A 21,788-nucleotide genomic window follows, 5' to 3' on the forward strand; every position below is an offset into this window, starting at 1 on the left:
TTAGAGACTGTGTGGTACAAAGCACAGGGAGTTGAAAAAAAAAAAACCCCAATTACAGGCCTACATGACGAGGAAGAATGTGGTGCCAGCAGTGATTAGAGGCTTTGTCTTCACTCAAGAAGTAACATGGGCTCTAATTTGGCTGATGCCCTTAACCTGGCTCCTGTGCACAAAACCCTCTCAGCCAAGCATAATATTGATTTACATCAGAGCAAACTGGCTTGTCCTAGGGTACAGGCTAAAGCCTTTGTGCTATTTACACATTGGTTAGTAACCTGCCAGTTTGCAGGGAATATGCAGGCCAAACCCCTCAAGCGCTTATAGCCCTGCACTGCCTTCCCACAATTCACTGGGAAAGAATCATAGCGACTTGGCTTACTGCAGCACTAAGAACTATGGGCTGTGTGATTAATTCCAAACCTGTTTATAATATGGTTATGCAACTGACCCAGCTAGTAACTTACAATCTGCTTATATTTAGTAAAGTCTGTTGCTCATAGTGCTGGTGGATAGAGTTGAAATTTGATAGTTATCAACCTGACTTTAAAATAAAAGAATGTGAAACAGATTGGGAAGTATATGGCAGATGTTAAAATGGCCCCTTTCAGGAGAGTGTAATCCCAGTGGGAGATCTTGTCAGCCAGGTATAGTTGTATATGAGACATTCCCAAAGGAACATATTTGACTTCGCTGCTTTATACTGCAGGTGGAAGAAATCTTTTCAATATATGAAATGTTACAACCCCTACACAGAGAATTCAGTTCTGCATTTCAGCTGTCAGTTGATCCAAAGGAGAAGGATAGAGATTTACATTAAATACAAAAGATTTTACTGCCGAGATAGAAGTTAATATAAGCTAGTTACCATTAAACTGCAAACAGAAATTAAATCAGTTACTGCAGTACAGAAGTAATCAACTAAAGTAGAAGAATAGTGATGACAAATTAGGTCCTCTGTTCCTATTTTGAAAATTACTGAAGTCTGTCTCTCTTCTCTAATAGTACGTATTTCCTATAATAGTAGGTATTTCCTAAAGTTTCATTAGGCCTAGAACATGCAATATTATAGAAAACAGACTTTCTATAGGCCCACAAGCAGCCTCCATGCTCCAGCACTCTCAATGGGACAGCTATTTCAAAGTGGAGTTGCAGTAAATCTACTTAATGTACATGCACTACAAGGGAAAGGAAGAGGGAAATTGTGAGCTACTTATTGTTTTGAAAACCACACCTACATACTTTCATTAATCAGTGTGCAGAACATACTGTAAGGGCTACAAAGGAACTTAATATTTGGTTCAGGTGAAAAAAAAAAAAAAAAAAAAGTCAGCCTGAAACAAAAATGTTTTGAAATTACTGGCAAACTAATATAAAAAAAAGTAGTGTCAAGCCAAAACATTTAAGTTTAGATTGACGGTTTTTAAAAATAAAATTGAGGAAAATTCCAAAATATTTTTCTTAAACAAAAGTTGAACCATTTAACTTTCAGAAATGCTGAAGTAAACTGTTTCAACACTTCTGATGGGTGCCCCTTCCCAACTGAAATCAATTCAAATTCACCAACTGTTTTAGTGGACCAAATCTGCATTTTTCAGCAAAAAAAAAAAAATTTGAGGCAAAACTTCTCCCAGCTGTACATTTTTAATGTTCAAATGTTTTTTGAGGATTAAAATGTGTAAGTCATCTTTCAGGGTAATGCTTTAAGTGGTACAAGGAATATAATAATCATATAGTCTCTTATTTGCCCAGCGCTTCTCATCCTGTAAGAGCTCTATCTGGTTTACAAACTGAAACTATGCCCAGAGATCACTTTGCCCACCACCATATTCAGCAGCTGTTTAAAACAGCACACCATGGTACAGAGGATAGAGAATAAGTTTTTCTAAATAAAATTGCCGGGCAACTATATGAATTTAAAAAGCACCCATCAACGTAATTTAAGTAAAAAGAATATTACCCCATTTGAAATTTGGGTAGCATATATGGTTTAACATTCCTACACTTGTAAGAAGTGCTAATGGATCTTTAATGACTACGAAGAGTCAGATTTAAGTTTTACCTCAAGCCCCTCCCCCCAAAAGAGCATTTCCAGGAACACAGTGGCTATATTAACACAATGCTGGGAGCATTCAATTCAGGACTGACTTAGAGGTTAGAGTGACACCTACTGGTATGAAACCTTTAGTACTGACCTGGTCTGACCCTGTTTAGCTTGTCAGATTTGACGGAATTAAGTAGTGTAGCTGTAGACTCAAGATCATGAAAAAAATTCTCTCTTTTCAGAAAGAGTCTAATGTTTTTCCACCCTGCTTCTCTTCACCTTGTCAGAAGAGGTGTGCGGGAGAGAGAGAACAAGATCAAGATTCCTGAAGAAAGTTACAACTATGATAGAAATAAAACAGAGAATTGCAGTAACTTAATCTATCCCAAAATTCAGGATGTAGCAAATGTATCTATTTCTCTAGAATCTGTATTTTTACTTCATGACTCAATTAATTGGTAAGATAGACCAGAAAAAAAGAATATTGTACCTTGGGCTCAGTTTTTCACCTGTAGAACATTATGCGGCCTTCGTAATTTTCCTGTTCATGCATTTTAAATATATATATCCCCTCCCCTCAAAGGGAGAGCACTTGACAGACAGGTCTCGTGATCAAAGGTCAAAGATCTAGAAATCACCAGATAAGAGTTCTATTCATGGCCCTTAACATGACTCTCTGCACAGCCACTGAAAAATCAGTTTCCTTGTATAGTAAATCCAGGTAATTACTACCTCAGAAGGGACTTGAGAATTAAATTAATGCTTATAAAGTGCTTTGTGTTTCTCAGATGAAAGACACTAAACACCACCAAAACTATGTAAAGAGGTGGCCTGACTTTTTTTTTTTTTTTTTTAATGTTGTGCAACAACAAATTCCTTTGGTTTTGCTTAAAATGAAAGGTGATGTCTGGCTGACAGCTCTGTAGCTAGTTAGTGATGGGTGCCTTGTCACTTCAGAATGAAGAGTCCATTTGTACTTTTAGTATAATAGATATATCAGCAGTCTGTAAACATACTATTTTTCCAAAGCATCCGTTCCTTAAACTGACTCTACTTATCCAACAAGATGCAGGTAACGTTTAGTTTGATATTATTTGAAATAAAAATAAACTGGCATTGAACATTTTTGGCATCAAGGAAGGGAAGTCTGATATTTCACGGACAATTATAAAAAGCACTACCAATCTCCTCCCCACAAAGTTCACTATCCTCAAGAGTCTTCATAAAATAACCCAAGCAAATGTTTTAAATTCAAAATACAAAAGATATGAATTATGTTTTATAAAATGTACAAAGCTAGCCAAAGTTACATGTTTAGATATTTAATCTCTAAAGAATGGCTGGATAGCAGTAGGAACTTAAATATGGTAAGGACTATCAACAATAAATACAAGAAATATTAGTGCAAAGATTGCAATAGAAGGATTTCTTGAATAAAATGAGAATATAAAGAGTCATTCTAATTTGTACAAAACAGTCCCAGCACTGTATACAATCTGTTCTATAAATACAACCATTTACGATGAAATGCTTATTTGCAAATAGGTGTTAGAAAATGTGCTTTGTTGGGTTTGTTCACTCTTCTCTTGGCAGGTCTAGTTTGCAGGATAGTCTATGAAGACAAAAGTTTCTATAATTAGACAGCTTACCCCTAAAAAGCTATTTTGCAGCTCCTTCCCGCCCCCCAGTTACAGATACGTATTTCAGAAAGTAGATGTTCTCCCCAACCCACACTTTTTGAAGATACCAATTATTTCCTTCCTTTGTATAGAAACAGACAAACAAGGAATTTTGACTTGAAGTTGGTCTACATCCAGAAATGTTATGGGAAATACCAATAATTTTAACACGACGGTTTGCAGTTAGTAAATATAGAGTAAGTGCTATGAAGGTAATGCAAAGTGTGTGGGAATTTGTCTTCATGTAGCAGTTTACCTATAATGGAGCATGAAATTGGCTGTGCATTGTTATTGCCTGTTGAAGTTTCTCCTCTTTGGCTCTTCTACAGTGGCAAATCTAAAACACAAACAAAGTGGACCAGTTAGCTCTGAAAAGAATAACCTGCTGTGTTTTATTATTGTATTTTACACACCCAATCCCTATTTCTTTTTTAGTTCAAAAGTTGCCTATTTCATGGAATCTTAAAAGAGAGACTGACCTGGGGACCACTTCCCCACCAGCAATTCCACCAAAATTCACTCATATTTGCAAGAACATTCCTGAAGCAGTTGCTTATGTAGAAAAGTAATTAGGAAAATATTTACAGTATCATTAGATGCCTTTACTATGATTTATCTTTTGAAAACAAGGACAGAGACGAAGAGCATGTGCAGTGATCATGAACCATATTTTAAGACTATCAATTTTAATTATTCTCTATTATTTAAAGGGTTAAGGAAATTTAAAAGTGATGAGGTTGAGACTCTTAACATAGCAGATTATTCTACAGATCCAGTCTCTTCCTTCCCCCTCTTAAAACTGGTTTTCTTCCTTATTTCTGTGCAAGAATAGAAGGACAATACCATATGTGGGAGAAATCACAGAAATGTAGTACTGGAAGGGACCTAAATAGGTCAACTAGTCCAGTCCCCTGCACTGAGTCAGGACTAAGTATTACCTGAATCACTCAAAATGTACACTCAAAGATACATTTCATTGCTCTTGCTCAAAAAATGGGATAGAAGACTACATTTCAGCACTCATACACATTTCTGTCCACCTTGTAACAATGATATTATGTCTCTGACAAAAAAATCAGTGCACACTCTCCCTTTTACAGTTTAGCACACAAAAAAATATACATAGAGCAAAGAAAGTTACGGGGTCACTGCTATGTGAGTGTGGCAAAACCACAAGAGATGTAAATCTCTGTCACAAAGCACCTTCTAAGATTAGGGGAACTGGGCATAATAAAAAGGGAGTATATAGAAGGCACATACAAGAATAACCTAGAGTCCAAGGACGTGAGAATGAATTTACAAGACTACAAACCATTTCTAAGGTTACGGACAATCTATATAATAAGATATGTTGCCATCTTGGAAGAATCAGAATAAATTAGTTAAGACTTTAAGAAGTGTGCAGCAGGTCACAGAATCCAGCATTCTGAATCACAGAACTGCTCCACTCTTAAAAGTGATAACTCAAGTACTGGTTTCATACACACCACTTGTACAATTCATTTCAGCTTGAGAGTATATTACATACTGTTCTCTTTTCCATGAAGCTACTAAGAAAGTCATCTATTTCCATTTTTCCTTCCAAGAAATCTTCTGCAATAGTGTCAGACTCCTCTTCGGCTTCATGAGCAGCTACTTTCAGTCTGGCCTGCAAAGCACTGGGACTGCAACTCTGAGGAAAAAAAGTTTCCTGCTAATCTTAAATAATCATAGAAAACCACGTTTATACACCAGACCCTCGCTAGAACGCAGGATTTGGGATCCATGCCAAGTACTGTGTTATAGCGGGGACCACGTTAAAATGAAATTACCGTATACAGTAAATGTCACATCCATAAAGTAAAGAAAACCTTAGAAAATAATCTCCTACTTGAAGGAAACAATAAACGAGAAAAAAAGTGTTGCTTTATTAGAGATTTAAAGTAGACATTACAATAAACTAGTCTAGTTTTTCTTAAAAGAGTCGGTGAGATGCTTTCGCTTCTTGCTGCTGTGCTGCTTCTGCTTAGCAAACTGCAAAAGACTACGTAGCTGTAGAATTTTTTTGGCTCAACGTCTTGCGTCTCAAACCATCTCAAAGCAGTCTCTAACCCAGCTACAGTCGCAGCGGATGTTGGAATGATGTCCACTTCATCGTCCTCTTCTTCCACCGCGAAGGCCAATTCTTCAGCTTCTGGAATGTTGTTTGGTTGTACCGCCTGAAGAATTTGGTCATCCATTAGACTTTCAGCAACGGGACAAAATTCTTCTGCTTCATTGTTGCCTCTTATCCAGGACTCAATATTTTGTGGCAGAACAGTTACCCCGAGCCCAGACAGTTGCTGGCACAGCTCCTGCATCCACTCCATGTCTGTTCTTCCAACTTCCTCCTCTGTAAATCCCTCAAAGTCGAATTCCTCGTCAGACTGTCATCTGCTTTCTTCATTTTCTTCCAGGAGCAGGTGGCCAAACGACACTCTCAGTCCCACCATCCAACAGCGGTTTATCATTTCAGCACATAATAAATTCCAGGAATCGCTGCCAATGTAAAAGAAGTCTTTTATAGTCAACTTCTTCAGGAAATCGGTGACAGACAACTTGCTTTCTATCATTTGTCGTACCAAGTTCCGTCGCTAGTGCTGCTTAAAAATGGCGATAACACCTTGATCAAGTGGCTAGATTTTGGAAGTCGTGTTTTCAGGTAAGTATTGAACCCGTATTTTACGGTCATGGGTTCTGAGTCTTTCGGCTGGAGGATGCGCTGGACAGTTGTCTAGCAAAAGAACTGCCTTTTCTTCTAAGCGTTTTGCCCGCAAATGCTTTTGCGCAGAAGGGACAAATTCGGTGAAGAAACATTGTTCAAAAATCTCTCCTCATCCAGGAATTTTTGGAGTTCTTGTAAGAAAATGGCAGGCAATTCACATTTACGTGATGAAAGCACCAAGGCATGTGAGACTTTCCAATGCACAATGGTTTTAATTTATGGTTGCCTGTTGCATTCACACAAAACAATAAAGTAAGGTGATCTTTTGCCTGTTTATATCCTTCTTTCTTATATTCATCTTTTCTGACAGCCAGGGTTTTATCAGCCAACATTTTATAATAAATTTCTGTTTCGTCTGCATTGTAAACCTGTTCCTCTGAATAACCCTCTGCCTGTAAAATTTCCCTCAGCTTCGCAGGGTATGATTGTGCGTCGTCGTCGTCAGCAGAGTGTTTCTCTCCCAGAACTGCAATCTGAGAGATTGTGGGTCTTTTCTGAAATCACCACAGCCAACCCGAACTTGCCTTAAAATTGCTGAATTCGCCATTAAGTTCCCGGTCAAATTTTTCCACTTGCATGGCTATAAGCGGACCAGAGATTGGAATGCCTTTCTGCTGTTCTTGCACAAACCATGGGTACACCACAGAATCAAGATTGGCATCATTCGCTAAATGGGCTCGTTTTCTTTGAAGGCCATGCTCTTCATCCAGGTTATGAATGTAAGTTCCGAGCTCGTCAGTATTCTTTAGCCATCCACAAAAGATGAACTCGTTGATGCCAATATCGCGGCTAATCTTTGCCTGGGTTTTGCAATTTTTAAGTTGTTCGATAGCTTCCAATTTCTCCTGCACCGAGTAAGCCTTCCTTTTGCCCGACATTTTTGACATCTTCCTAAAGATAAATACAGTACTGTACCTGTAAATTTTTGTTACATTACATTGGTATGGCGTTCTATGCCTACAGCAATCGTCTTAGGGCTTGTCTACACTACCGCACGGGGTCGATCTAAGATACGCAACTTCAGCTACGTGACTAGCTGATGCTCTCGCATCGACTGCGCTTGTGCTCCTCGTTCTGATGGCATACTAGAGTCGACAGGAGAGAGCTCAGCGGTCGATTTAATAAGGTGAAAAAAAAATTGTACTGTACTTAAATTTGGGATCCATGACCGCAACCGCGTTATATCCAAATTTCCGTTATACAGATGCGCGTTCTAGCGAGGGTCCGGTGTATTACACAAGGTAGATAAAGGAATGCATGAAAACAGCTTAATGGGTGTGGGAGAGAACATTACTGTAGTATCTTAAAATTAAGACTGCTAAGCAACTTAGAAATTTGCCACCTACAGGAATCAGTGAATGTTTAAATTGATTAAAAAAAAATCTAGACGGGAACACAGAATGAAGACAACATTTGGAAGAGTAGCTGATTTGGGCTGACTTACCCTTACACCTGGGCAGAGCTCCACTGATTTCAGTGATGCTGTGTGTGGTTGTTAAAGCCCACCCTCACAGATCTGACTGCAGGGTCCCCAAGGCCTTTGAGATCACTGTTTCTAGAAGTCATTATTAAAAGATGCTCTAAAGCAAAATATAGAAAGTAATCAATAGGCTTCACACTTGAAGTTCACGCCAGAAACGTAAGGACTGGTCACAAACCTGAGTAAGTGGAGCCAGGTGAAAGTACAAAATCTTTATAATCATGGCTTTCAGATACCTTTGGAATAAAACTGACTGAACAATTTAGTTTACTTTTTCTAGTTCAAAAAAGTCTATTCTCCTAGTCCCAACAACGTGCTTGTATCTGTAAATTGGTATCTACGTGAAACAAAGAACTGAATGCATCAAGACAAAGGGAAATTTAAGCTGAACATACTGGTATTTTTCCTGAAGAAACACCAATTTGACAAAGAGGAAAAGTTTTATGGCAGCTCAAAACCAACTTTTAAGCTAACCAATTCCATTCACCTTTTCTTTATCCAGCTAGGCTCAAAGTCAATTACACTGGCCTCATCTCTTTTTTTGAAACACACTTTAGCTTTGAAAATAGTCAAGTCTTGTTAAACTGCGATACTGATATTACGTGAGAATGGTTCACTTATAGTTGGTACTTTTATACATATTATGCGGAGAACTAAGCTGGACTTCAGCCCTGGTGTTCCTTCTCCTGAAGTAAGTTTATAGTGTCTGGCCTAGAACTCTTAACCAGGTTTTAACTGTGTTCTTGATTTTATTACCTCGTCTGTTACAACTCCTCCCATCATAACAAAGAGTTTGATTAAGTCATCCTGCTAACTGGTTTAGTTAATGGATTTTTTTTGGGGGGGGTGTGTGTCAATCTTTCTCCCCAATACCTGCCTTTGACCAAATTTGTCAGGAACAATTCTAATGGCACTATCACTCAGCATCTGACAGATTTTTTGCTACTGTACCACTGAATGTGAAATAGGATTTGGTTGTACTACTACTGTCTGTTTTGTTTTTAAGCTAACTTTACACCTAAGAATTGACTGTCGCAGAAATATTACATAGCTCCACTTTACTCAAATCATGGGAGCCATGCAGACTCATATAAAAGCAGAATCTGGCCAGAATAATATTCTTTACAATTTTTATTATACTTTTGTCCATAGTTTGCAGTATGTTATTCAAAAGTCAACATGAAATTAAAAAAAAGTTATACCTCACTAAGCTCATGCTGTCTTTGCATCTTCTTTTCAAAGGTGGCTTTCATCTGAGTAAGATGTTCATACTAGGGGGGGGAAAAAGATTTCTTAAATACAAAGAACATTTCAGCTATTTCTTTTCCAGAAAATTTATTTTCATTCACTTACTTTATCAAGCACTGTTTGCCTTTTTGCCTCTAGACTGGGTTCCAACAGTAAATTTTTTTCTGTAAAATAAATAAGCTGTTTAATTTTAAGAGACTATGGTTCTGAAAACACACCCATAGTTATGAATATGTTGAAGTCTTACTTGCTAACTCTTCAATGCTTTTCACTAAGTCATCTTTATCCACTATGATTTGCTTCAGCTGGGGCAGATTCACAAACTGTTCCAGCAAAATATCCTCTTGCTCATTCATATCTGTCAGTTGTGGTATACTGGATTTAAAAAAAAAAAAAAAAAAAAAAAAAAAAAAAGGATATACAGCAAAAAGGCCAATCAAAAATGAAAGCTAGTAACTTATTTGGGATTTCTTTTCCTCCAGCAAAGAAGCCATGTTGTTTTATCTTTTCTTACACTGGACTCTACCATCTGCAGTGGACAGGCTTTGAAAGGTGGTATTAGGGCATGGCTACACTGGAAACTTCGGGAGCACTCCCACAATTGCGCTTTGAAGTGTGAGTGTGGTTGCGTGTGAGCACTGGGAGAGAGCTCTCCCAGCGCTCCTGGTAATTCACCTCCACGAGGGGATTAGCTCCAAGCCTCGGAGCCGGTTTACACTAGTGCTTTAAAGTGCTCTAACTTGCTGCACTCGGGAGGGTGATTTTTCACACCCCCGAGCCAGCAAGTTAGAGTGCTATAAAATATAAGTGTAGCCAAGCCCTTAGTGTCTTTAGTTTCAATCTTTACTTCCTTAATGTACTCCTGAATGTGTTATCTATTTCTGATGCAACACAATTTGAGAAATTAGACTAGAAACATCACATTGTTGGCAAATTCTGAAGCGCTATGGAAAAGCTTAGAAGATGATACATTGAGTCCACATTTCTCTTTAGTCATCTTGGAAGGCTCAGACTTGCTGGTAATGTTTCTTTAAAAAAAAAAAAAAAAAAAAAGAAAGAAAAGAAAAGAAACCAAAACCCCTTTGCTATATATTAAACATATGCTACTAGTGCTTACAAGCCTCATATCTAAACTGCTTGTTGATACACCCTTAAGGAATTCTCTGTTTCCAGAGACACTAAGAAACTGTTGTTCATCCTGCCAAACCTGGAAATGTATAGGAAAGGTCAACTGATTTGCATTCTACAAGAAAGAGTTTTTGGTTTAGTCAACTATTAAGAGTAGGACATCAGAGTGTGAGCAAATCCATTGTCTCAGACTAATTTTAACTGAAGAATGTATTTCTTTCAGACAGATATATCTGGCTTCAGAGGCTGTTTCAAAAGCCTGAAGGAAATTCTCCAGTAAAGGCTACTTGTTAATGCCTTGCCACAGCTTAAAAAACCAAAATCAGCCAAGTGGCAGTATGGATAAATGTTTATTGTAAGAGCAAGTATTTACAACATAAGTAATAAATATTCACAAAAGTGGAAGTCTTTTTTATGGGCAATTGCCGTAAATACAGTATATGCCTTCCTGCCTTTTTTGTGACTTTCATTTTCCAGATGTTACACTCATTGGGTGCCTGGTGATGCACAGGAAAACAGTTTGAAGGACACAGCAAGAGACTCTTTTATAGCTTGTTAGAGTAATGTAAGACAGCATTACCTATAGTTCCCAATATATTTTCCTATTAAAAACCCTGAGCAAGAAAAATACCTGAGTTAATAAAAAATGTCTAGCAACCTACAGAAACTAAGGAAGTCATGGTAAATACGAGTACTCTTTTCTCCTAATGAAACTTTTTGGTGGCTATCTAGCAACAAGAAAAAAAAAATCTTTTTCCAGTTCAAGCAGTAATTGTCATATGCATTACCACAAAGTAAACACTTTTCTCTCCAAGATCTTACCTTAATTCTGAGAGCTCTGGAAAAGCATCAGGAACATCAGGCATCTTGTAACTGAAGCCATTCTGGCCCACCTGAATTGAAGTTTAAAAGCATTATTTAAACTTTGAATAGTAATTTCTTTCTTTTGCTTCTAATCTCATCTAAAAAGCCCTTGCCATAGCAAGAATGGTTGCCTCTGCACACATCTGCCCTGAGAAGGATTTGTATTCAAATGTCTGGACTAGCTCTGAGGGATGTAGGTGTAGACTGCTTAAGTGATAAATCTCACTACACATACAAACCTGTAATAGTGCTTCTGTTGTTGGAACAGGTAATGGCAGGTCTGTGATCAAGCCATAGGATGGAGCAGCGGGTTTGTCTGTAGTGTAACCTGATTCAGCAACTGGCACAGAGGCTATAGATCTATTTGTTTCTTGTGGTGGGTATGGAGGAAGAAACGGAAAACCCTGAGGAGTATAATGAGGCATTCCAGCTGGTTTACTGTAAAGACTAAAAAAAATTACCATCAGCAACAAATTGTTTACTCTTCATTTATGATATTTTAAAAATACATCTGAAATTACTAGCGCACATGCAAGGTACATGGTTGTTGAGCTTTTGAAGTAGTACACAAGTATTTATTATCTTAAAAGTAATAATAAAAATGAGAATAAAAAAATAATTCTGAGAGATACACTTTACCATATGTTGCTATTTATACAATATTTAGAAAGTTTTTCATAATGCAGTAAGCTCAATTGTCTCAGTTATATGCTCTCAGATTTGATATAGAGCCAATTGTAAATGTAAACTCAAGTTTTATGCTTCTCAGAAGTTTGTGAAAACATCAGTTTAAACCTGGTTTCCACTAAGAAGCCCTTAAAAAAAATGAGTTGCAATGTCTATTAGGGTTTATTCACCCTACAAAACTTAAGAGCATCAGTAACAGATAAAGCTTTTAAGCAGTTTCTGAAGTGATTAACTTTTTTTTAAATTCAAAATTGCATATGATATTGCTTGTCTGTGATCAATAATTTCTGAAGTATGGACAAGGCTATAGTGTCATTTGTGAATCTGTCCAATAGATAATATTTTAATCTAATTATCTATTGGACAGATTCACAAATGAATTAAAGAAAAGTTGCCTTCTAGTTTGGGAGTTTCAGATCCTGAGGTAATCAGCAGGGCACCCAGGAACAAACAACTGCTTACAGGAATCATTGCCTGAAGTGCTTGTTTTGCTAGTGGTACACATTCATTAATCTTCAGAAACATAAAAGCACTAAAGTCAAACTAACATGCTAATACAGGAAAGCCAACTATATTTATCATTTTAAAATTGACCCGAAGTGGCCAGATCCATACAAATCAATTAGCTGAATTATACATTTCCAGCCTGAAACAAAACCATTCTTTGGACATTTTGCCTCTCCTTCAACTAATTTACATACTAATTGTTTCCAGTTTGTTCCTTGACATACTGTTACATTCATACATTTCCTAAGAAAATCTAAAGATTAATCTGGAAATTGCTTGTCCAGGTTTTGCATACACTTGAAAATGGTCTGATTTCTCAATTTTACCTTTATGTATACTTACTATGGAAATGACGTTGAGCTAGGAGCCAAAACTGGAGGATTCTTCCAAAACTCATCCAGTAAACTCTGAATAATTTTTCCAAGGTCAGAGTGCATTGTGAACTGGTAGAGAACAAAATCTATATTATATTTAGCACTCCTAAAGTATCAAAGAAGCTCACCAAAAAAAAAGTACATGAATGCAATTGTGACGTCATTGACATAAACTGTGACTGTATAGATTGTTGCAACCAAGGTCACATAGTGACATCAAATTTTGTACAAAAGAGGTTAAGTAAGGTGTCTATGACAAGGTTATGATTTGCTGGTTATGTTTATGCTACCTGTATGCATGTATCATTTTTGTATTTAAAGTTATAAGTATTGGCTTTATACTGCCTGTATTTCAAACTTGTGCTATGCTTCTGGGTGACATCCCAGACAATTTGGCATCAGCACTGCCTAGCCTGCTTGATGGCCCATTAAGGGCCATCAGCTATACAGCTGACCCATTGAGAGAAGGCAGATATACCTTGTGACTCAGCAAGGCATGCAGGGACATGCCAATGGACAGAACTCTAAAGTTTTTCCATGCCATGTGCTAGGTAGCTTGTTTTTGGAACAAAGGAAGCACAGGCTACATGGCAAGAAGACTATAAAAGGCAGCTGCATCTCCTCCATCTTGTCTTCAATCCTGTTTTTTACCTCTGGAGGAACTTTGCTACACTGAAGCTCTGAACAAAGCCACTGAATGACCCATCCAAGCTGTGGATGTACTCCAGAGACTTGATTTGAACTTGCAGTTTATTCCATCACTGCTACAAGCCTGAACCAAGAACTTTGCCATTACTGTATGTAATTGATTCCATTTAACCAATTTTAACTTTCATCTATATCTCATTCTTTTATGAATAAACCTTTACATTTTAGATTCTAAAGAATTGGCAACAGTGTGATTTGTGGGTAAGGTCTGACTTATATATTGACCTGGGTCTGGGGCTTGGCCCTTTGGGATCGGGAGAACTTTTTTTTTTTTTTTTTTTACTGGGGTATTGGTTTTCAGAACTATTCGTCCCCATCACGAGTGGTGACACTGGGAAACTGGAGTGTCTAAGGGAATTGCTTGTATGACTTATGGTTAGCCAGTGGGGTGAGACCGAAGTCCTCTCTGTTTGGCTGGTTTGGTGTGCCTTAATAGTAAAGGAAACCCAGCCTTGGGCTGTAACTGTCCTGCTCTAAGCAATTTGTCCTGAACTGATACTTTCAGCTGTGTCCCGCCAGAGGCCGCATCATTATTCATATGATATTGTTGTATGCCTAAACATGAGTTATAACTCATGTATAACTGCATCCACATTAGAAGGTTGTATAACAGTACAGAAACAGATCATTAAAGTGGTAACTCAAAATGTGTGTAAACAAGCCCTTAGCATTTTTAATAAGTCATTTCTTTAAGAGTTGAAGCCTCCTGAGCTGAGAGTAGGTACTGGAAATCTATGCATATCTTCCATTATCAGATATGGGCTATCTATATATGGAATTGTTTCATAGAAAAATGACTAAACAGACCTAATGCTCATCTGAAAGCTCAATAAGTTAACACATTAATCTGAAATAAAAAGCCATTCAAATAGTCAAAACTACAAAATTGGCTCTGTTATTTCTAAGTATCCAAAAATGACTGGGAATTTCCTAGAAAGAATTTTCTACTAAATGAACTGGAGTAAAACAACTCTGATATACATACATATACACACACACACCCTGGCAGAGAAAACACAATATGTCTTTCATTTGTTATCTAGGATAGGTAACATCTTTAAGACCTGCTTAGTGTTGCATGCATCAGTAAATTGCAAAGTAATCTAATTTTAGATTACAACAATTTCACAACAAAGCAGGAAGATGTCTTTGCAAATCAGACTTAAGTCACAACACATGGTGCTATCCATATTTAAGAAACCCTACAGTAACCCTCCAAGTCACTGAAGCTTACAGCAGTGCAATAGAAGTTGTTCTGAGTGATTATTCAGAAATATTGTGGGTTTTTCTGTTTTTACACAAAGCACATATAGATTAAGTTTTCTATTCCTAGTAATTTGTTATTAGATGTACTAGAGAAGTCAGAGTGCTACATATATGAAATCTGCTATATAACCGTTAGGGTGTGACATTATGAATTATACATACATTGCTTATTAATGGACATGCCACATACACTCCTTGTTTGTCCATTAAGTGATGTCTTACTGGTGGGAAAACACTGATCACCGGTTTTTCCTGAGGAAACTGAGGAGGAAGCAAGCTGTAAACACAAAAATACTTTATTATTATTGGCATTTTTAACTGTCTATTATAAGCTTGTCTTATTAAGAATGTGTTGCATTAAGAAAAAATATCAGATTATCCTACTTCCTAACAGGAAAAACTACGGAGACAGAGTGAGGTGCACAAGAGGGATTTTTACTTCAGGTATATATTACTAAATTTGTGGAAAAAAAAAGAGACAGTAACATGAGTAGTGACCTCTTTGAATACGTCTTTTCTGGGATCAGATCAGTTTAAACAGCAGGAAAAAAAACTGCATCATGTCTCTTCAATAAAAGGAAGAGAATGTTAATCAGAATGTTAAATGGCACCGAGGAAGGCAACTGGACTGAGAAAAGGAGAGAGCAGATTGTACTCTCCAGTGCAGCTGAATAGGCTTAAATACCTCCATGGTGTTTTGGGATATACAAACTTTGGGCTTGCTTACAACAGGAGACTCACTGCAGCAAGCCAGGGTGTGAATCTACCACTTGCATTGTGGACCCTCCAATGCACTAAAAGTTTGGTAGTGCACTTATACATACTCCTGTTTCAAACACCAGCATGTGAAAGGTTTCAGAGTAACAGCCGTGTTAGTCTGTATTCGCAAAAAGAAAAGGAGTACTTGTGGCACCTTAGAGACTAACCAATTTATTTGAGCATAAGCTTTCATGAGCTACAGCTCACTTCAAGCATGTGAAAGTACACTATGGAACTTTCAGTGCACTGGAACAGGGTCTACACAGGACATTACCATGTGGCAAGCTAGTGTGCCACAGAGTCACACCCTGGCTTGCCATACACTAATGTCCCACATAGACAAGCCCTTCGAGAGAAAAGGGCGATGCCCTGGGAACCACAGGAGAATTAGGTTCCGTGACCAGGCACCAGAGCAAATGCTCTAGGCTAAAGCAGTAAAAATGTGCAACTAAAACAGCCTAGGGTGCCAGAGACCATGGCATGCAAATTCAGAGTAAACACTGTAAAAAACTTAATTTACAGTAGAAAAGATGAATGAAATAATGATCTTGTATGACTGATGTTTTAGTACAGAAAATAAAGAGAATTAAAAGGAAAGTTTCTATTAGTAATTCAATTCAAACTTTAGAAACTGCTTGCCATTTTATGTGACTTAGCTTCCTGCTGAAAAAATGTAGGCTTGCTTTAGAACTGAGCCTGAAAATATGACATGTACTTTGAGCGTTTACTAGTACAGTAAAGATATGCACATCTGTAAGTGTTTGCGGGAATGGGGCCTTAAGTTTTATTATTGTTACTATTTACGAGGCAAGATTTTAAGTTCCTAAAGTTATGTTTAAGTAGATCTCACGCTACTCACACGTTAATATTAATGGTCAGGTTGTTTACGGTGAATGGCAACCTATATTCCACATCTTTCTGTATTTCGGCAATGCTATAAAGGAAAAAATTGTTAGAGTCCAATTAACAGTAGATCCAGACATTACTTTGATTTATTTTTCTACTATACTTGTAAAAAATGAAAGAAAACAAATTGTTGCAATTATTTAACATCTTCACAGAATGCTGACCTAGATAAAATGAAAAAGAGAAGGACAGTTGTGAACTGTTAAGATACGTGACTGCAGGCAGCTTACATAAAGGCACGAGAAAAATCCAGGCTTCGTAAATGTAATGTCATCTCCATTTCCCCAAAACATAATTAATCCTTCTAATTGCAAAGATAATCTTCATACTCTGAACAGATTCCTGGTTGCCTTTGTTTCAGTGTGCAGCCAAGCAGGCTGAAACAACAAGACTAAGGGCTTGTCTACACAATGCAGCTTTTAACGACAAGGCAGTGTCGACACAGCCTTGTTGCTAAAAGTCAGTGTGTGTAAATGCTTTTTGTTGGTACTTTGTCGGCACTTTTGCCGACAAAATACTTCCAGCCCTGCGAGCGGTGTTAGCCATGTGAGCAGGAGAGTGCTCCTGCCGACAAAGCCACGTTCACACTGCAACTTGTGTCAGCAAAACTTTTGTCTTTTGCGGGGAAGGGGGGCTTTTTAAAGTACCCATGAAAGACAAAAGTTTTGTCAACAACTTCGCAGTGTGTGAACTTCTTGTCCTCGTTTATGATAAATTAAATACCCACTTCACCAATTCACTGCAACTTTTCCTATTAGCCTGTCAAAAGTGCTGTTCTATGGCTTTGCCATAATAGATGAATTTTATATAGCACATTTTATCTATAGTTGAAGCGCTATATAAGAGCTACGTGAGCTAGCTATAGAAAGAGTCATTCTTGCACAATTGTGTTACAGTCTATTTTAAGAGTTATTAAAATTTAGTACAATAAACCCATAGCATGTCATTTTTGACAGATTAATAGGGAAAGTGAAATACATATCTATAAAAGACACTTTCAAACTGGAAGTCATATTTAAAACAAAATGCCTTACTTGTGTTGCTAAAAGTATCTTGTTTGCTAATAAAAGAAGGTTATTCATCTTTTGTTATTGCACTACCACCACTATAATGTAAATTGATTAGTCACTCTGACCTGTTTCTAAAGTTTCTAAAGTTCTAAAGTTAAACTTTCTGTTTCACTTTCAGGTTCTCAGGCACAGGATCAGTGCTTCAATGCACAGATTATAAATAATGTAGAAATGTTTAAAGACAAAACAGTCATTCCTGTAGCAACTTCACAGATATTAACAGAAAAGTCTGAAATTTGGGGGAAAAACAATCACACGCTCCAAGATCTTCCTTTAGGGGACAGAGCAGTGATACTCATTGAAGGGCCACTACTTTAATGAAGTGGAATCTCATCGTGAAATAAGTAATTGTAAAAGATGTTCTGAAATTGTGTTTGACACTTGACTTTTGCAACATTCTCATTGTTGGCCTCTGAAACATACACATGGCATGCCTTTAGTCCATATAAAGTGCATCCAAAAACTCATCTTCACTGCCCATCAATTTAATTACATAACTCCCCACAATGGGTCTCCATCTACTATCACATGGAAATTAAGCTTCTCACCACCTCAAATCTTTCGTGTCAGGCTTTGCATTGTCCTCTGTTCCCTCTGCTCTGCCAGTGCTCCCAGTCTCGTCTGCCCATTTGTTAGCTTCTCTCAAAATCACCTCCATGCCTTCCTCTGCACTGTTCCCTAGGCATGATACACCCTCCCTGAACTACTCCACAAAGCTCCTGTCTTGTCCACATTTAAAGTTCCACTCTACCAAGCTGCTTACAATGAATCAAGCTGACTTGTACAAACTTGTAATGTATATATTATGCTGGCCAGGAGCTCTGCTAAAGTTAAATTTGAGATTAGTTTACTGTTTTACAGCCAATATTTCCAAGTTGTCTAAAATCCACATACTTACTCAGACTGCCTAGAAAATTTCTCTGCCTCATGGGGTATGGGGTAGGGCTAGTGGTCCAAATTTGAGCTCTTTTGCTCCAGATATAGAATCATAGAATATCAGGGTTGGAAGGGACCTCAGGAGGTCATCTAGTCCAACCCCCTGCTCAAAGCAGGACCAATCCCCAATTTTTGCCCCAGATCCCTAAATGGCCCCCTCAAGGATTGAACTCACAACCCTGGGTATAGCAGGCCAAAGCTCAAACCACTGAGCTATCCCTCCCCCCCAACATAGTCTGCCTAAAAAAGTCACAGGAATCAAATTTGTACAGTTCTTATAATGAGATAATCTTTACTACTGATCAGCTAACACTTTTTGGTGCAAATTTGGAGTCAAGGGATTCCTCAGATAGCACACTCCAAATAAGGAGCTGATTTCAATATTGAAAGTGCTCTAAAACTCAGAAGCATAATGAGTGTGTCTTGAAAACTGGTATTCCACAATTGGGTCTTGGGCAACCTTTAGCAGGAGGGGGAAGGAGAACACCCAATTAGATGAATGAGTCAGTTCACACTTCTGAGCGTGGCTGTTGTATTTATCTCCAGGTCCCAATTCATCTGAGACTGTCCAAATGAGTCAAATGGGCTACTTCACACCTTTGCAGCCCTCCTATTCCACAGAGGGTTGTACAGAGCCCCTTCCTTCTATATTAGCCCCCAAAGTGGAGTACAGAGTCTGGGACTCTGCTCCTCTCCACTCCCCCTTTGCTGCCTTACTGGTTACTATTTTCCTTCTTCCCTATGGCCCCTCCTGCTGTATCGGGGGCACTGAGTGGCTGGGAGAAAGGCAGAGCTGGTAGCAGAGTGTCAGGCTATGTTTACAGCAACAGGAGTGTTTCTCTGGTCATCCTAATGCTATCTACACCAGGGGTTATGTTGGCTTAACTATGCTGCACAGGGGTGTGGATTGTTCATACCCCACAGTGACATAGCTGAGTCAACCTAACTGTTTAGTATAGACCTGGCCTCAGCAAGGTGTACCCAGAAGCCTCCTTCTCTGCGCCCCCACTCACACACGCCCTCACTATCTCCACTTCCTCAAAATCAAGGAAAATTCACTGCCAGAAACTTTTTTAATGCAGAATTCCTTAACTCTTTATTTTCAGAGGTTTAAGTATAATTGCACTCGATGTTCTGGAAAGGTATACGGCATTGCCAGCCATCTTTAACTCTGTGTTAATGACATTTTTGGGCAGTGAATTGTATATGATTTGCCTATTTTTATTCACATTCTCTTTCCCCTAATTTCTGTCTACTTGTCTGTCCTTAGATCATGAGTTCCTCAGAACACGGACCATCCTTACGGAGTGTTTCGGAAAAGCCTAGCTCTTAGCAGGCACAACCTTAAACAAACAATAGCAGTATCTCAACATCTGAGTAACACCACAACTCGAGCATCACAATGAAGTATCAGGATATTATATCAGGATTTAGCGGTGCTCTGCAACTACTAAACTTAACTTTGTTCCCCTCTCTTGGCTCTTGAAAGGGAGTGTGGTTTTCTTCTCCTGCCCTGCATTCCTGTCCGGCTGATGGAAGAGGAAAAAGTTCTCTCCTCTGTTTCTCATGCCAGGTTCTTGAAGGGATCACGCTTTATCTGTTTAGCACTCTCTTGCACATCTTGAAAGTATGGTAATGCTTATGTGATCAGTGCAAATATGAATGCACCATGAGAACTGCACATGGCTCTAAAGCCACAAGTTGAGCCACTGGGTTATAGTGCTGCAAGACTTATGTTTAAGAATACACATTTCCAGTTAAATTTAACTAGGCAAACCTAGTTTTGGATTCTTATAGACCAGAAGTTTTCAACCCATGGCTCACATGTGGCCCAATTAACACACAGCTGCAGCCTAGCTCAGCTGTGTGCAAAAGGTCACAGGCCGGTTCACCAGCTGCCTCCTGGCCCTGCATGGTGGGCTCGGGGTCTGGACTGCGGGCCTCTGCCCGGCCCCGCACAGCGGTAGTGTCAGGCTATGGGCTTCCCCCCTCCCCGGCTCTGCAGAGAGGCAGGGTTGGGCTGTGGGGTCCCGGCTGCCCTTCCCTCCTGCAGCAGCGGCAGGGTCAGGCTCTGGGGTCCTGCCTGCTCTTCCCCACTCCTGGCTCCGCACAGCAGCAGAATCAGGGTCTGGGGTCCTGGCTACCCCCTGGCCCTGCGCAGCAGCAGGGTCTGGGATTCCCACCCTGCGCTCTGCTCCTGGCTCCACTCTGAGACACTTTACTTTGATTCTTGTTATACCTTTCACCACTAAACAGAAGAGCCCTTTAGTTCCAGGTACTTGTGAAGGTACTAATATATCAGAACCATGACGCCTCACACTCTTCTCTTTGATAAAAGAACAAACTGAGCGTTAAGTTTCTCATTGTAAGACTTTGTCTACAGTAGGAGGGCTTTGCCAGGATAGTTACACTCGCAAAACCCACCAGTGTGGAGGCCATTCATATCGGTACAAAAATGTCCGTACTGATGCAGCTTAAGTTCAAGAGAATAAATTATATTGGTATAAACAGATATGCTAGTACAATTACTTCTACATTATGGCTTTCATAAGTGTCACAACTTTAGTCACTTCTGTTATGTTTTTGCATGGATATGAAAAAGGCAACAGATACCGCCACCTCATCTGAATTAGCAACAACATTCAATTGGCTACTTTTTATTCCTGAAGAGCCAAAATAAAGGAGGGCACAGCTGGTCTTCTGCATCGTTAACAGAACCGCTTAAGGAATAATTGGAGGGAAGGTCCGCCCTTTACAGACGTGCAAAGGCAAGGAAGGAGATGAGACTGCCCGGCTGTCACAGCGCCTAGCACTATCTCTGATGACGATGCAGGAGAAGGAAGCCCCCGGCTTGCCTCTCGTGTCCCAGGTGGACTTTGCAGGGCTAACAGTCACAGAACGGCTCCCCACAGCCCCGGACTCGCCAGCCCCTGGCGCGGCGCCGAGTAACTCTCGGGCGGCGGCTGCCCTGGGGCTCCGCGGAGAGCGAAGCAGACGCCGGAGGGAGGAGGGGAGGCAGGTACGGCCGGGCAGCCCGGGAGGGAAATAACGGGGGCGGCTCGGGGATGACTCCCGCCCACCCCGCCGGTCACTCACGCGGAATGGGCGCTGCGCAGGGACTCGATCTGCCGCTGCTTCTGCTGCTGGAGGCTGGTGAGGGCGGGGAGCGGGGCCGCGGGGGACGAGGAGCCGCCGCCCTTGGACAAGGGGAACAGCCAGTTCATCCTCCCCGCGGCGCCCGGGCCACCCGCCGCCCCGAGGGGGAGAACGCCGCTCTGCCCGGCCGCTGGCGGTGCCGGTTTCGGTGCCCTCAGCCCTGGGCTCTGCTCGGAGACAGGAAGTAAGCAGCGCGAGCCACTGTCCTCTCAGACATCAACACACGCCCCGCGTGA

General features: G+C 39.6%; 1 protein-coding gene across 1 annotated transcript; it reads right to left on the reverse strand.

The window, feature by feature from the left end:
• Nucleotides 1-1,445: 1,445 nt before the first annotated feature.
• On the reverse strand, nucleotides 1,446-21,761 carry VPS37A (VPS37A subunit of ESCRT-I). Its single transcript, XM_084626855.1, has 12 exons — nucleotides 21,493-21,761; nucleotides 16,344-16,418; nucleotides 14,888-15,002; nucleotides 12,720-12,820; nucleotides 11,423-11,630; nucleotides 11,142-11,212; nucleotides 9,439-9,566; nucleotides 9,297-9,355; nucleotides 9,146-9,214; nucleotides 5,249-5,392; nucleotides 3,977-4,057; nucleotides 1,446-3,653 (listed from the first exon to the last, which is right to left on the reverse strand). The coding sequence occupies exons 1-11, from the start codon at nucleotides 21,618-21,620 to the stop codon at nucleotides 3,977-3,979; spliced, it is 1,179 nt and encodes a 392-aa protein (XP_084482981.1). The 5' UTR covers nucleotides 21,621-21,761; the 3' UTR covers nucleotides 1,446-3,653.
• Nucleotides 21,762-21,788: the final 27 nt, after the last annotated feature.

The sequence above is a fragment of the Lepidochelys olivacea genome (assembly GCF_965140295.1).
Source record: "Lepidochelys olivacea isolate rLepOli2 genome assembly, chromosome: 4".
In the NCBI taxonomy this organism is placed as follows: domain Eukaryota; kingdom Metazoa; phylum Chordata; order Testudines; family Cheloniidae; genus Lepidochelys; species Lepidochelys olivacea.